The sequence below is a fragment of the Molothrus ater genome, chromosome 3, assembly GCF_012460135.2.
Source record: "Molothrus ater isolate BHLD 08-10-18 breed brown headed cowbird chromosome 3, BPBGC_Mater_1.1, whole genome shotgun sequence".
NCBI lineage: Eukaryota > Metazoa > Chordata > Aves > Passeriformes > Icteridae > Molothrus > Molothrus ater.
Window position 1 is genome coordinate 39,017,213 of NC_050480.2, and position 16,578 is coordinate 39,033,790.

The 16,578-nt window shown below is 43.9% G+C and overlaps 1 protein-coding gene across 2 annotated transcripts; it reads right to left on the bottom strand.

Annotated features, from left to right (window-relative positions):
- Window positions 1-519: 519 nt before the first annotated feature.
- On the bottom strand, window positions 520-8,581 carry TBXT (T-box transcription factor T). Of its 2 annotated transcripts, none has more exons than XM_036379300.1 (8): window positions 8,376-8,581; window positions 8,004-8,268; window positions 7,323-7,457; window positions 6,516-6,577; window positions 6,361-6,422; window positions 5,273-5,449; window positions 3,843-3,972; window positions 520-2,560 (listed from the first exon to the last, which is right to left on the bottom strand). In XM_036379300.1, exons 1-8 carry the CDS (start codon window positions 8,579-8,581, stop codon window positions 2,293-2,295), a joined length of 1,305 nt encoding a protein of 434 aa, XP_036235193.1. In that variant the 3' UTR covers window positions 520-2,292. The 2 variants fall into 2 exon arrangements, with proteins under 2 accessions (XP_036235193.1, XP_036235192.1); XM_036379299.1 differs by having other exon boundaries at window positions 3,843-3,975.
- Window positions 8,582-16,578: the final 7,997 nt, after the last annotated feature.

Sequence of the window (16,578 nt, forward strand, 5' to 3'; positions counted from 1 at the left end):
AAGCCGGCTCCCCCCCAGGTCAGCTCTCAGAAGTGGCATGTGCGTGCTCAGCTGCACACAGAGCCAGGGCAGTGCTGATCAGCTGGTAACAGACTCATGAAGTAGCTGAAAGGACCAGGCAGCAGCTTGGCATTAATGACTGCGGGCAGGGACTCAGAAACACTCTTGAAAATCTGGTTCTCAAGGTCTAACACAGCAGGTGCCAGCCTCGCATCCAGCCCCAGCTAGAAACTGGTCACTGTGGGAAAAGAGCTTTCACCCAGCACCAAATGCGGCAACCACCTCTGAATAGCAGTCAAGGATTTACCAAAACAAGGGAGAAACACACGGGGGTGGAGAAAGCAGGGGATGAGAACTGTTTGAACTTTCGCCCACAGAGAGAAGGTGACGTGCAACAGGAATCATTTGTGAAACCACTCAGTGGAAGGTTGGCACACTGTAGGTTCAATATGGCTGATGTGCTTTTGTTTCACCCTTCCCACCACCCCCACAAACTGAAAATCAAGCATTGAGTTTTTCTTAAGAATCTTTACTTTTTTTTTCTTAACTTAAATTATACTTCCAAAATACAAGTATAAAACCTCACAATGAAAGATGCTGCTAATTTCTAAAAAACAGTCTAAATAATAATGCACTTACATCATTTACACAATTTACCTTCACAATAAAATAGGAGCACTTAGATCACTATTTACATATTGACAGAGGATGTGGCTGTGCAGCCATCCACTTTTGGTGCTGTCTCCTGCTGGAGTACCTCTGGGAGTCTTGTCTCTGCAGGGAACAAGCCCTGCCAAAACTTTCCTAGGTGCAGGAACCTGCCCAAAGGGTACCAAACAGACCAAAATGGTGGCAAATACTTGCTTTTTCATCTTAAAGCTGCCACTGTAGCACATAAGCACACATCAATGAGTTAAGGAATTCCCTGATACAGAATTTGCTTTGCTATATTAGGCACTTCATTATACAAATTATTTATTATGGCTTATGCAAAAGAATTCACTTTCCTCAGGATATGTATTTGCCAGATTCAGTGGGAGACAGAGACACGTCTAAGGGCACACTTTCAGCCAATGTTTTGGGTTAAGCCTGCATCATGAATTTGGATCACATTAGTTCATATCAGCAATGAAGCAAGTATTTTATCAAGACCTGTTCCTTCTAGCAAGTCAAGCAGTCAGTGTGTTTTCAATTTTAGTACATCTGCACTTTTGTGCAAAAACCTTGGCAACTGCAGATCTCCCTCTTCCAGTAAGTTAACTACTTAACATCCATGCTGTTCCATGTGCCATGGGGTGACATATCCCACATATGATTGTCTTAGAAGAGTACACTGTAGGTTGAGGGATTATTTACATATCTTAACATGTAGAAGATAAAGTTGTAACTTACCAAATAATAAATACAGATCAGAGTACAAGACTGAAATAAAATAAATTAGAATGATTCCCCAAGGTGTTGAATTCCTTCTCTTAAGGCCCGAGCCAAAGATTAAAAAAAAAACAAAACACATCAAGTGATATATTTCCAATGGTTCAAAAAGGTTTTGGATAGGACTTCTAATTAGACACTATTTGAAAATGAGATGTTTAGCTAAGCTGGTGGGTATTTGAAACCTGTATGATCGAACAGCAAAACTTACCTCCAAAAGTCTTTTGGGTAAAACTTTTTAGACCAAACATTAATACTGTTTTTATGGGAAGAATATAGTTCTCAAAGATTGTCTCAACATAAATTCAGCAGCAAGGAAATAAGCATACGTTAAGAACACAACGTATTTGTGAAGCAAATACGTGTTAGTGCACATGATTTTCCAAAAACTTCACTCTGCAGCTACATTTGTGCATATTTCAGAATGCTTCTAACTAGATGGTTAATAAAAATCTTCTCATGACTATAGCTAAGTTTGCCATTTAAAAAAAAACTAACTGAAAAACAGTTAGGAGTAACTTAAGAATGATGCCAAATTTCAGGTCCAAATATATCAGAACACCAAGAAATTTGGAATCCACGTAAAAATCTTAAAACTTAGGTCTATCAAACTTTAAAAAATAAAAAAAATATTAAAAGCAGTGAATCTGCTCTCAGAATTGCACACTCACCAGGTTTGTAAACTCTACATGAAGTCAGTGATGCACAGTTCACTATAAGAGGTATAATGTGGATGCTCTATGCAGAGCAGTACAGATGCTTTTTGGTTGCAGTTTCCTTCACGTCTCCTCTCTCCTCCTTGAGGATTGAGCAGCTAACATAATTCGGTAGCTAGAAGTGTTTCAGAGAAGAGGCCTGTGTTTACATGGAAGGGGAGGTGACAGGTGTCCATGTGGGTGCCAGCCTGGCATGTGCAGAGGTGTCATACTGGCTGTCGGGCAGGTCGGTGGGTGCTGTGCCATCGTACAGGGGCGAGGCAGAGGAGGCTGCTGGCACCGCGTGGGGCAGGGCCGAGTAGGGTCCTGGAGAGCCACGCAGGAACTGGGAGCTCAGCCCGTTGGACATCCCGCTCGGCTGGGACACCGGCGTGATGCTGCTGTTGCTCACGGACCACAGGTTGGGGTACTGGCTGGAAGAAGGAAAGGCACAGGCAAAACCAGTTATTAGTGACTCCAGTGCCTGCTGGCAGCTCCTCAGCTCATGACACAGCCCCCAGGCCAGGTCCTTTTGCTGCAAACAGTGACACTCCCTAGGCAGTTCCCAGCCACTGCGAGGCAGGAAGGACCCCCAGGCACAATTTGTGTTCATGGCACCCCCACAAATAAACTGAACTTCCCTATTTTCCAACAGATAGAGGTTAGACAAAAGGGGTGGCAGAAATGCCTTCCTTGATGTTTCACAGTTCCATTTCTACTGGTTTTACCTCCTGAACAACTCAGTGCAGAAATTGAAACTTCAGGAACTTTGCAACTTCCTAAATATGCATCCTGGGGATCAGACAGAGAAAGAAGGGCTAGAAGGACCTTTTTACTCAATTAATCTATGTTCGAACTAAAAATACATTCAGCAATACAGTTAACTCATATTGGGTAGTAGTACATATCCTGATTAACAGTTAAGAGTCCATGTGCATGGTTCAAATGCAAAAATGCTTTCTACACACAGAATGGTAGGTCTGAATTGCTAAAAGAGCTGTCCAAATCCTGTCCCTCTGTAGTTAATACAAATATTTTACAACTTTTCTGCAGCTCTTTGAAAATTCAAGTTTAGCTCTAAGGGACTAAATGCAAGCTGAATTTTTGCTAAAGGATTCAAAAGTTTAATTAAGATAGTAAGTACAGAGAGGAGCAAAGATTCTTTCTTTACGATCACAAAATATCAAAGACTTTCACCACATGTACAATCCCATGATATGCTGGTTAGTGTGTCAATGCTTAAGTAAAGAATTACTGCCCCAACTGTGCACTCCTTCTCCATACTACAGCTGACTGCTCCCTCATTTGTAGCAGAATAAAGGTTCATGGAGATGGCTGGGAAAGCTGTGACCAGCCAAAATGGAAGGGATAAAGGAAATAAATTTTTTTAACACCATTATACATAAGAGAGATGAAACTTAAGAGAGCATCCTCAAATTCAATCTATGTTTGTCTAAGTAATTTACAATCCTTAATTTATCAAATATTGCTGTCACAGGTATCTACATTTCCAGAACCAAGACATTAAAAAAAAAAAAAATCTGTTTCTTCAATCTGTGTTCCTTGTGGATAGTCCTTCTCAGTGCCCCACGGAGTGCTAATGGTTCATACCAATGGCCAAAACGGCTTCCAATATGCTGGTGACTCTTTACCTCCTTTTTCAGCCTTTTCCTCTGAGAAAGTACCAATATAGGGATATGAGGGCTGGACTCCTACCTGGAGCTGGTAGCTGTGCCAGTGCTGTGACCCATGGGCAGCATGGCTGTGTGTGTAGTAACTCCCAGAGAAGACCAGTTGTCATGGGACTGCAGCATGGACAGGCAGGCAGAGGAGTTGTCAGCATAGGCTGCTGGGAAAACACAAGATCACTTACAAACACTAGAATCAGGCCAAATACCAATCTTGTATTCAAATACAATGAAGAGGTTTAAACCACCCTTCCCCACTACTACCTTGGAAAAAAAACCAACCAAAATTACACACAGAAAAAAACAAAGCCAGTAACCATTTGTGTCCAGCTCACACCTTTATTGGCACTACCCTGATGTATTGTTTTGCTCCACTAATAACTGCAACATCTTATTTCTATGAAGGGCCTATGGCCAAAAGGCTGTCTGCAAGCCAGCTGCTAATTCAGCAGATGCCATTTTACACAGTCAGTGGGAAAAGGAGGGCTCTTTATTTACACTGTCACCTGGAGACCTTCCATCTCCATCACCTACACAGGCAGTAACAGTCTGGCATAGCTGGGTAACAAGGCTATCACTGGATCACACATCCCAGTTTTGAGCCAAGCATGCCACCTTGAAATCTGCCTCAGGCACCATCAGGAGTGACTGGACTGTGGCTTAGACTACTTGGCTTGTGACCCACACAGCAGGGGCACTAGGAAGCTATAAAGGGAATGCCATACAGCCACCCATGATCAGAAAGAAGCTGCTGTCATAGCTAGCTAAGGGAAGGAAGTTTTTGGCTGAGGAAAAGAAAGAACATCATTTTATCCTTTTTTTAGTCTTGCACAAAATTTCCAAGATGCAAGAAAAGTTCACAGAGAGCTAGCTGTCCACTTCAAAATGAACTACAAAGCTACATACAAGATTGGTCAGGCTGCATCTAGAAGCCCATGTATTACTTCATAATTCAAAATAATAAATATTTTTTAAAGGGAACCTTCAAAATCTATACAGCCGGAAAACTAAAATTTTTAGCCATTCTTCTTTGCCGAAAGAAAAGAAAGAAAAGAAAGAAAAGAAAGAAAAGAAAGAAAAGAAAGAAAAGAAAGAAAAGAAAGAAAAGAAAGAAAAGAAAGAAAAGAAAGAAAAGAAAGAAAAGAAAGAAAAGAAAGAAAAGAAAGAAAAGAAAGAAAAAACCCCCACTGTTAAAAATCCCCTTTTCACCCTGAAGTACCTGGTGCCTGATATATTAAGTCTTAAGATATTTGGCTACTTCTGAGCACACCTTTTTTAAAAGCTCTGCAGTTGACTCAGCTCCTTTTTGTTTCTATCTATGCAGCAGTGGGATGTTCACAGACAGACACTACCCACAGCCCCAGTTCAGATAAGCCAACAGAATCAGACCCCCAGTTCCAAAGGCACTGGGAACACGTCCTGGGCTCAGGGCCCCCTTTCCCAGAGCTGCAGCCTTACCTGGGGAGCTGTTCCTGTGCGCGTAGGGGCTGCTGTAGGGCGCGGGCCGGTGGCTCCTGAGCGAGGAGTACCTGTCACAGCTGTGGGCAGGGGACAGCGACAGCCCGGCTCCAAACTGCGCGTGGGCGTTGGCCGGGGGGCACAGAGCCCCGCTGCCAGGAATGAGCCAGCTACCTACTGAGGGGGAGCAAGAGCTCTGTGAGAGGGCTGGGCAGGGCAGCCAGGCACAGAGTCACAGCAATGACACAACTGAACAGCGAGGAAACGCACACTCAGGAAAGGAAGCTGAGTCTCAACGCAGCTGAAAAATATCGATCTTTACAACTTGGATAAATGCTCTTATGGAGGGAAATTAGATAGCAGCTGAGAAAAAGTCTTGTGTCAAGTTAACTTGTTTTTTAAATCACCATTTAGCCACAACCACAGTAAGGAAACACTGAAATTGTTAAACCCTCCCATATGTAGGTAGTGTGTGCTCAGTAATTGTTAGCATAGTATTCAGTTTTAAATTGCTCTCTGGGGGTCTCGACCTATAGCTAAGCTCTGAAGTTTCTCAGATTGCTAAGAACTCCTCTTAAAAAGTATTTTCTCTGAAACAAAAATTCCTGCTGTAAATCAACTCTCCCATCCCTTTTAGGCTACATTTTGTTGTCAATTTGTTAAAACAGAAATCATTAAGACACAACTGCTTTTCAGTCATCTGAAATAACTTCTTCAAGCAAATGCCCATAATTTTCTTACAGTAATTAAAACATGAGTACTGTCTCAGTAAGTTTTATGAAATAAACTTTTGTCTCCATGTCCATGTGAACATTGCTGTCCTTGTATAAAAAGGCAGATGTCTTTTTGGACATAAAGGCAGGATTCTATTAAATTGTTTTGAATGCAATAAATCCTAACCACACACAGAGATTATAGTGTTTATACAAACATCAACATGCATGAAGCACAACCACAGAAATTGGTAACATTGCTTTCTATGAGCTAACAAGACAGCTACCAAGCACTGGCCTCAAAGTTTAGCTTAACTTCACACAGAGTAGATGGAAGAAATCAAAGTCATGCTCATGATGCACAATGAAACATACACTGTGAATACCCAGACTGCTGATTGTCCCCCACTTCTTCCATCATGTCTTTGTGATCACTCCTATAAAAGAAACCATGCCATATTAGTTAAGAATTTGTCTTCAAAAATCTATCTTAAAAATCTACATTTTAGAATTAAGTTAAGAGCTCTCACCTTTCTTTTGCATCAAGAAATGCCTTTGCAAACGGATTGTATTTAATTTTTAAAGCTGTGATCTAAAAACAACAACAAATATCTTTTATTCACATGTATCACCATTCATTATCATACTGATACTAAGACTATCCAGTGAAGTTGGTAAAACCACAGATTTTTGAAGAAATAAAAGTAGACCCATAAAAGCAACTGATGGGCACTGAATTAAACAGCTCCTTAAGGTCTGAAGTATTATCAAAGCACTAGAAGTTAGTCTCTCTGCCAAATTTTGAAACACTGAATAGCCTGAGCTCATTGATCATCTAAGGAAACATCTAAGAAATAAAGTAAACTAAATAGCTATAAAAATCTTCACATTTCAAACCAGAGCAGATTGGACATCAAAGAAACCTCAGAAAACCTGATAATTACAACTTCATTCAACACACACATGCATTTGAGTAACAGAAAAAGGGCTGCTCCAAAAATGGTGCCCTGTGTAGCTCAAAATAACAATTTCACTGTGTAGCTCAAAATAACAATTGTTTTTTCTACCATAGTTGTTTGCCCCACAGAGTCTTTTAAAATTACTCCTCTATAATGAATCTGCAGTACATAATGAGACAAACAATGCTCAAAACTTTGTTCTATAACTCATTCATAGGGCTTTTTCATGCATTAATTTAATCTCTTGTATTTAGCTTCAAAAAAAGCATAGAAGAACTGAAAAACGCAAGAGGAGATCCATTATTTTGCTCTGTAACATGCACGCATTGCTACTGGAAACCTCCGGCAGTGGCAGCCTCTCTTCCCCGCTGTGCTCACCTCCTCGTTCTGGTAGGCTGTCACAGCTATAAACTGGGTTTCTGGGAAGGAATGGCTGGTGATCATCCGCTGCGGGCCACCCACTCGCACAATGTGGATCCTTGGCTCATACTTGTGCAGGGAGTTCAACATGATCTGTAAACAAACAGAGCAGGTGAGCAGCGACAGAGTGGCGGCAGATGCTGCCAGGCACAAAGGGCACTCAGGTTTTAAAGCATCCATCTTTCCATCAAAGGTGGACAAAGCAATAAGCCTAAAACTGAAGCTGTGAGAGAAGGAAAGGCACACTGAGGACAGACAACTTTCTGCACAAGTTATCCTCATCCCTGTTACTTGACAAAGCATTCACAGAGTCACAAATGCATCAATGATAAGTCAGCCTTAGAAAGATTCATCTACTACACCACTGACATTAGCAAATATTCAGACCAGAAGGAGCTTTTAAAAAAAGACAAAGTGATAAAACATCAAGGCACTCATCCTCGGTGGAAGGAGACGCTGTCCTGAATGACTGAATGAATGAATGACTGAATGAATGAATGACTGAATGAATGAATGACTGAATGAATTGCGGGGACAGGGAGAAGCGCGACCCATCGCAATATGTTTGGTAAGGATGAAAACGAGCAGTAAGGAGAGAGCGAGCCCCGCTGACCGGCAGGTCCCGGTGCCGGCGTTTACCTGCCCGCCGCCGTTGAGCTTGTTGGTGAGTTTGACTTTACTGAAGGAGACGGGCGCCTTCATCCAGTGCGCGCCGAAGTTGGGCGAGTCGGGGTGGATGTAGACGCAGCTGGGCGCCTGCGGCTCCGGCTTCCCGCCGGGCACCCACTCCCCGTTCACGTACTTCCAGCGGTGCCCGTCGGCCGCCACGAAGTCCAGCAGGAAGGAGTACATGGCGTTGGGGTCCAGCCCCGACACGCTCACCTTCAGCACCGGGAACATCCTCCTGCGGGGCGACACGGAGGCGCGAGGGGGGGAGTCCCGCCGCCGGGACCCCCGCGCCCCCCGGAGCCGGGGCGGGGAGGCAGCGCGGGCGGCGGGGCCCGTCCCTACCTGCCGTTCTTGGTGACGATCATCTCGTTGGTGAGCTCCTTAAAGCGCAGCCACAGCTCGCTGTCCTCCAGCGCCACGCGCAGCTCCCGCTCCGTGGGGTCCCCCTTCTCGCTGCCCGCCTGCAGCTCGCTCTCCACGGCGCTCAGCAGGTGGTCCACGCGGTACTGCGGGGGCTTGCCCGCGCCCTCCGCGCCGGGGGAGCTCATCCCGGCCCCGCGCCCACCCGCCCTCCCGCCCGCGGGGCTGCTGGCTGGCACGGCCGCAGCGACACCGAGCCGGGCCCGGGGCGCCTCGCCGCGCCCTCAGCGGCCGGGCCGCTGTTATAGCCCGCCATAAACGCCCCCCCGGTGACATCAGCGCGCCGGCGGGGGGGCCGCGCTGATTGGCGGGCGGCGCCTTTGATGGGCGCGCGCGGCGCTGCCCATTGGCCGCCCGCGGCCATATCAGAACGGGGCCCGCGGGAGCCTGTGATGTTAATTGCGGCCCGCGGGATTAAACGCGGCTATTTTATGTAAATCTGCCCCCAAATGTTTGCACCTCTATCAAAGCCGCCGGGGCCGGGGCTCCGGCAGCCGCGGAGGAAATGGCCCATCTCGGCAACAGCCTCACAACCGGCCAGCGCGGCACCCTCCCGCCTCCCGGCGCTGCGAGACCCCCGGTCCGCTTCCAGGAGGGCAGGCTGGACGGGAGGCGCTCCCGCCGCGGATTCATATTTAAGGGAAAAAACGGGAAGTCTGACAGCAGCACCCCGCCCCGCACGCTGCTTCCCCCCGCACCTGCCCCTGCCCCCTTGGCGGAACCTCTGCTGCAGGGAAGGGTGCAGCTGGCAGCGACAAACCTTGCGGGAAAAATGAGCCCGAGAGCTGGAACCGCGCTGTCCAGCGGCTGCACAAACCGGGCACTCCCCGCTTTTAGCGAGCCCGTGAGCCCGCCCACGGGAAGAGTGGCAGAGTTTGCCTCTCAGCATCAGCACAGGCAGCGCCTTCGCAGCCGAGATGCTCGACGGCGATGGTGTCGAACCATCCCACCTAAGTAACTTTTAAAAATCTGAAAATAGCCACCCGCCGTCCCACCTAAATAAAAGCATACTTCTGAAAAACAGGTCGATAGTTAAAGGCTTTGTTTCGTGTAGGAAGGAGAAGCAAGCGCCCGCGAATTCCTGCGGGCAAGAGAGGAGAAACATGGGTGAAACTTTGCAACGGGATGAATTTATTTTAAAGTTATTTGACGCAAAAACAAGAGCCGGGACGAGGGAAAAGAGGGATGCTCTGAAGCACTCCCGCCGGCCGGTGTTGTAATAGTTTGCATTCTCCGGAGCTGCGACGGTCTGTGGTGTGAGGGAAGTTTATTACCTTTCCGTGAGAATCCCTGGATAGAGGGCGAGGGGGAGAGAGGTGACAATGAGCAGGAAATAGTTCAATGGGGTCTCTTTAAACAATAACAAGTTCTTTAAACGGGAGCAAAGGAGAGGGGAAAAGAAGAGGAGCGGTGTAAAAATCAGAGTTGTTTTTAAAACAGGCATCTCCTCTTCTCCAAACACCGCTCACCATCGCTGCCGGGATTTTTCAACTTTTAGGAGAAGGTGCCCGGGATACACTGTCAAGCTGCCTGGCAGCAGAAGGAGCTGGAAGTCAGGGCTGCCAGGGGAAGGCACGCTGAGGGTCCCTTTTGCGGGATGCAGACGGTGATTCAGTCCTTTTTGGTTTAGTAGCTGCGGCTTAGGGCTGTATTTTCGTTACACAGCACCATCGTTCACTTACTCAACTTTTTTTCTCCTTCAATCTGACAAGCCAAATTCCTCAAGCCACCTCTTTTCAACCACTGTGCAGAAACAGGAGAAAAAAATGTTATCCGTTCAGATTAATTCTTGCTTTAAAGTTTCTTAAAGCTCTTCTGCCTGAGCACCTACTGCCTGCTTTTTGTCCTCTTCGGAAGGGGAAAGCAGGATTTGCAAATAAATTACGGGCAAAGTTTACTAAGTTGATGCGTGGTCTCTGCTAGCCATAGTTGGAGATGATCTTTTCGCTATCAGGTGTTTACTTCACGCTGGCCCTCGGGTGGGCTGGCAGCCCCAACTTCGGGTTTGTGCTTTGAAGGCGACATTTCGAGCATCTCAGTCCTGAAAAAGCCGAGTGCCAGGAGAGGCTGGCCCCGAAGAAGGACTGGCACGGACAGCTCCCCGCTCCGTGCAGGTGACAGGGAGAGAAGGGACTGTTCAGCCCTTGCCCAAGTCGCGTCACTTTTAGGGTACGGTCTGCGGGGAAGGCGGGGAGGGGAAAGGGGACAAGAGCAGCGGAGGTGGTGGGGGTGGCGGTGGTGGGTCCTGTCTTGCCTCAGCTTTTCCTCAGCCCGACGCCACCTGACAATGAACGTGTTGTTTAAGAGCCGAAAGCAGCAGGAACAGCCGGAATTGAAAGCGACGGAGCGGTTTTGGTGGAATATGAACTATTCTGAAAATGTATAAATCAAATAATTAAAGACGATCTAAAATTGTATTTCTGTGATCTGAGCTTTTAAAACACCATTTAATTCTTCCAGATGGATGCTTCAAGGAAGGAATAGTTCTGTATATCCAATCTATATATCCAGTCCCTCTATATATAAGTGCACTCAAGGAATGAGAAGCCCTTCAGGACCAGACACTTACCTACATGGTCAATATTTTTTGCACTGATAGCTCTCTTTAGGCAGAGAGAGGAGAGTTGAAGTTCAACTTGGTTTGATATATATCACATTTTACTTAATAGTTAGCAAATGAGTGAGCTGCTCATCCCAGAAAAATAATGTATGCTCTCCAATTTAGCTAGTCTTAAAAAAAAAAAAAAGTCTTTCCAGTTTTAAATTTTAAAATGACCATTAAAAAAAAGTTTCCAGGAGTTATGTATAATCTTTGAAATGCCATAAAAAATTAAAATAAAACCTAACAACCGCTCCAAAAGAACCAACAGACCCAACCCGTAAAGTTTTTCCTCAGCTTGGAGTCCTGTCGTCTTTATTTTATTTCCTTCCCCCTCTTTCTGATCTTAATTGCACTTTGGTTCTCAGGAGAGAGGACTCCCCACTTCCAGAGTCTTTTCAGCGGGAGCTGCAGTGCATGACAGTTTACAGCCAAAAAACTTCCTCCAGCCGAACAGCTATAAAGATTCCCGATTTATAGCAATACTTTCCCTCTTGCATGGGAAGATTAGTTGCCTCCAGCTGTTACTTCGTGTTCAGAAGGCTCGTCCGTCATTCCCTACCTTATTCCCTGGGACACGGCAATCCCCAGACACCTTCCCAGCGGGAACCGGCCCGTCCCTGCGGTCCCAGGGTACCAGCTGCCCCTGTGCAGCTTTAACCGCCTGAGGATGCCAAAATGCCGGAGTGTGCTCAACTATTGGAGCTATTTGTTTAAATATCTTTCAGCTTGCAGTTCTGGGGGGGACACGCGCGATTAACGCCACATTTGGGGCCAGATCCGTGTCCCTCCTGTCCCACCCAACCCTTGCCACTTCCCGTGCCCATCCCGGGCAGCAACCCGGGGATGAAACCCACCTTCCAAGGGTCAAAACTTCTCACTTCTAATTCGCTGAAGAGCAAACACCTGCCTTCCCACCACCTGGGTTTTTTGTTTTTTTTTCCCTCTTTTTCCCCTTAAGAAAAATGAACATTTATCATTGTATATGTGTAACTGAGATGTACAGTGCTACTTGTCAGCTGCTTTTTCCTGGACACTAGGGAGGAATATCCTACTGATACTACTATTGAGGCATTGATGTGAATGGAAATGTCATTTTCCTAGGAAGGTTCTGGATCTTGCTTGCCCTGGCATATAATTTTTCTTATAAATAAGATTTACATAAAACCTAAAGATTGTTTTGGAAGAGCTCTTTATAAGAACTCAGCACTTTGTAACCCCAGCTTGCTAACATATACTTAACATAGAACAGGATAGCCTGTGAAAACATAGCAGTTTTGTCCATATTAATGGGGGTATTAAGATCCCGGGATAAGTATGTTTCAGGATCTCCACTTTTAGTTTTTAATAGAACTTATTTTCTCCATAGGTTTTGATGCAAACACTTTTTTGAGAAACATTTTTTCTTTTTCAAGTAGTCTGAGCAGAGCACAGCATGTTGATGCTGGTTTGTTTTGCTTTCCCCCTTTAGCATTTGGGAGGGCAAGGCAAAGGCAGAGTGCCATCCTGCATTTTTGGAAGGTGGCAAAACTCCCTTTGACTTAGTCAGATCTTTGCTTGAGTACTGCTAAGTGCCCTCTCCAGCTCAAATGCTCAGATCCTGAGGTTTCCTCATGAAAGTCAATGACCAAACTTCCAGTGGCTTCAGCTCCTGTTGCACTAGACAGCACCAACCGGGGAAAACCAACAAAATAAACTGGAGCTCCCATGAAAGTCCTTAAGAGAGTGTCTGGCACAAAGATAGGTGAAATCAGCAAACGTGGGACTAGAATATCTTGACCTAGAATATCTTTTTCAATATCTTAGCAATATTGTTTAGACGACTAGAGCTATTTAAACCAAGTTTTCCTGTGTGAACTAGTGGGAACAAGGAGATGACACAAACAAAAGTCACTCACCACTCTTAACAGGCCGTTTCATTGGAAGCTGCAAAGAGGGACAGGCACAACAGGGACTGCAGGGGATGCAGAGAGAAGCAGTAGAATAATAGATACTGCATTATCCTGGCCTAAAGGGTAAATTTAAAAACTCCAACCAAGCAAAAACTAAAACAACAAAACAAAACAAAGCAAAACAAAAAGAAACAAGCCAACAAAAACCAAACCAAAACAACAAAAACCAAACCAAAACAACAAAAACAAACCACAGCAAAAAAACCCCAAACATGCAAACAAAAAAGAACCCTCCCCCCACCCAAAAAAAAACCCACAACAAACCACCCAACCCCACACTGAAGACATATTCTGCTTCAAACAGGGACCCTAGGGATCTGAGGACAGAAAGCACTAGTGTTGTCATAAATGTCCTAGCAGGAGCCCCGTTGGGAGACCCTACCATAAAGAACACCTTTTCTTGTACGTCAATCCATATACTTCCCAAAGGGCACTAATGTAAACTCAACTTTCCTTGCTGAGATATGTGGGAGGAGGTTAAAAAGCTAGTGTTCAAGTCTTAAGGACAAAAGTCCTCAGATTTGCTGGCATTAATGACCAAAACAGACTTCTACTGGAAATATTCATCTTTTCCCTCAGCATATGCCTCTCTTTATAAAGGTATGCAGTGCTAAGAATCAAACTTTCTTTCACAATTCTTTTAATATCAATAAAAGATTTGAGGAATTTGGAAATCTATTAAATTTTCCTCTACTTTGAACATTTAATGAAGATTACTGTAAGGCTTAAAACAAACTGGGTGCTTCATGGCTAGACAGTCTTAACACCTCTACATAAAGAGATATAAACCCTAATCTGTAACTGCAGAATTTTTTAAACCAAATCAATCTCTTTTCCATTGTTTTGTGAGGGTTTTTTCCTCCTCCTTTACTGTTAAGTGCTTTTTTCCCCTTCTCCTCCCTAGTCCACTGGAAAGTCAAATACACTGTGTTAATGAGCACTATTTTGTATTTTATAAGTAAGGATAAGATTTGTAGTATTCATCTGTCAATTTTGTCTAAATCTAGATTATCTCATGCTTTGGAATTAGTAATTGCCTTGAATGTGGCCTCAAAGCTTACAGCCCTTCCTGAACTCTTTACTGCCAAGATTATTTCCCCATTTCTTGCTCTAAGTAACTCCTTCATCCATAAAAAATAAAAGGATTTGGACAGCTTAGCAATGAGGGGTTGCTGAAAACAAATTCTCTGCCTCTCATCAGCAAGGAAGCTGTCAGATAGAAAACTGTTTTCTTTATCTGGTTTGAGATAACCTCCACTGACCAACATCAACATAACTTATGCTGTTTTCATCATGTAAGTGCAGCAAATTCAGAGGAAAGGACAGAAACTTAACTGAGTTAAGTCATCTTCAACTCACATGTAGCATGCTCTTATATCAACTGAGCCACTTTATAGGTCCTTCCACTCTACCCTTTCTTACACCGCTCTGAACACAATTTATTTCTTCCAAGCTGTATGTGACATACCTCTGTTCTCTATACCTAACTCCTCATCTTACTCACACTCACTTCACCAACAAGGTCTTCTCCACATCTAACTATTTTCATATTATTACTGTTAAGAAAGTGAAATACTCAAAAATTGATCAAGCCACCACCATATTTCCCTGCTAATCTTTTACCCATTATGTGCACAGCACTCATGTTGCACACCATGCTGGACAGGTCTGTTCAGAGGGAAAACACATGGGAGAAGGACCCCACAGAGCAGAAAAACAGGACTGTCACACCAACAAGTTAAATTAAATTTAAATCTGGACAAGGAATAAATAAGGGAGGCTGCACTCATTGGAAAGTAGTAATTGCAGAGAAATCAGAATCTGTGACACCAAGTTCCTTAAAGAAACTCCTGTTGGTCTTCTCAGAGACACAATTGGCAAAACTTCTGCCTGGTGCACAGGGCTCAGACCTGGAGAGCACCTTCTGGGACCTACAGACGTGCTTGTGGCTCTCTGCTTGTGGCTCCATGAGGAATGTAGAATGTTTTGCTAACTTCAGCCTTTTTGCATTAACTGGACCCATCAAGCTCTGGCAAACACAAATGTTCCTTATGGTTTCCTGGTTTGAACTCAGCCAAGGTTCTCTTGGCTGAGTCTTGGCCACTTCTTTTGGCCTTATGCCACCTAACAGGTTCAGATATGGGAAAATGATTGATATAATGTACAGCACAAGTGTTTTAATGACAGGAGAGCCAATTCTGGGCTCTACTGACTCACTGTCTTACTTCAGGCAAATCTTCAGGATCTCATTTTAGCAACCTTCAGAGTGAAAATATTACACAGAAAGTTCCATTGCTAATATCCCAGCCTTGTTTTCTCTAGAACTATTTTTAATGCAAGCAAGCATCCAATAGGCTAATAATACATAATGAAGAGTAATTACATGTCAACACAAAAATTCACAACCTTTGATGTCTGGTAATGCAAATTCAGTTTGATTTTCTAACAAGGCTGCATTTTTCCTGCTGGATGTTTCTGGAGCACTGATGTTTATATCAAAGTGCTCGTTTTAGTATACTTAGTTCCAGCATGCTGCAGACATTGGTTCATTTTGCACATTAAATTTGTAAAAAAACCCAAAACAAACAACACCAAAGAAGAAAAAAAAAAACAGCAAAAAAAAAAAGGACAAACAACAAAAACCCTCCAAACCAGTAAAAAGGAGTCATGTAAGCCCTACCTTTTTATCTAGCAATCCATGCTGTCAGCACCACATACAGGTACAACAGAGATGATGAATAAGGAGCAAATGAAAATGTGTGGGGACCACAACATGTAAAACCATCACTGACTGTGCCATAGGAGGCAGTGCCAGAAATGCCCTGGGGACACTGCAGAAATGTGAGTTTCTCCATTCAGTCATGGACTTTCCACTTGCATCCCTGCCAATGTAGTACATTAATAAACTTGCAGACACGTTGCAAACATTCATTTACCTTCTTCAGATTTTTTTTTAACAAAATGAATTAAAACAAATTAAAACCAATCTCAATCATGTAATATTCATTGTCTTATACTAGTAAAAAACACTACTAATTGAAGTCTTCTCCAATTCTATCGTTAGAGAGCTTGTTATTTGCATTTAACACTGGCTTTGCAAAAAATTTTTTAAAGAAACCAGAAGGAAGATTTCAATATTGACCAAGTCAGTAAATTCAGGTGCATTTCAAGAATCTTGTGGCAGATGCCATGTATCCCCAAGAATTAATTTCCTGTTTCTGTCTGTCCAGATGTCAAGGACAGGGTCAATCTAAGAAGTAGAAAAATAACTTCAAGGCACCTTTTTTTTTTAGGAAGAAAACACTTCAAGCCATAACACATCGACAGCTTTGATAAAAACAGGATTTAATTCAAGACTTTATCCTTGGCAGATGTCTTGTCTCACACATTAAGTTGTCTACACTTGTAGTAAATATATTTCCATTCAAAAAGCAACTACTGTGATGCATTGAAAAGTCTTCACCACATTTTACATCTAGAAATACAAGATTACAGTGCACAACACTGGCACAATATTAAGTAAATTAGTCAAGTATACATTTCTAATAAAGAAATTGCAAAATCCACGAACTTA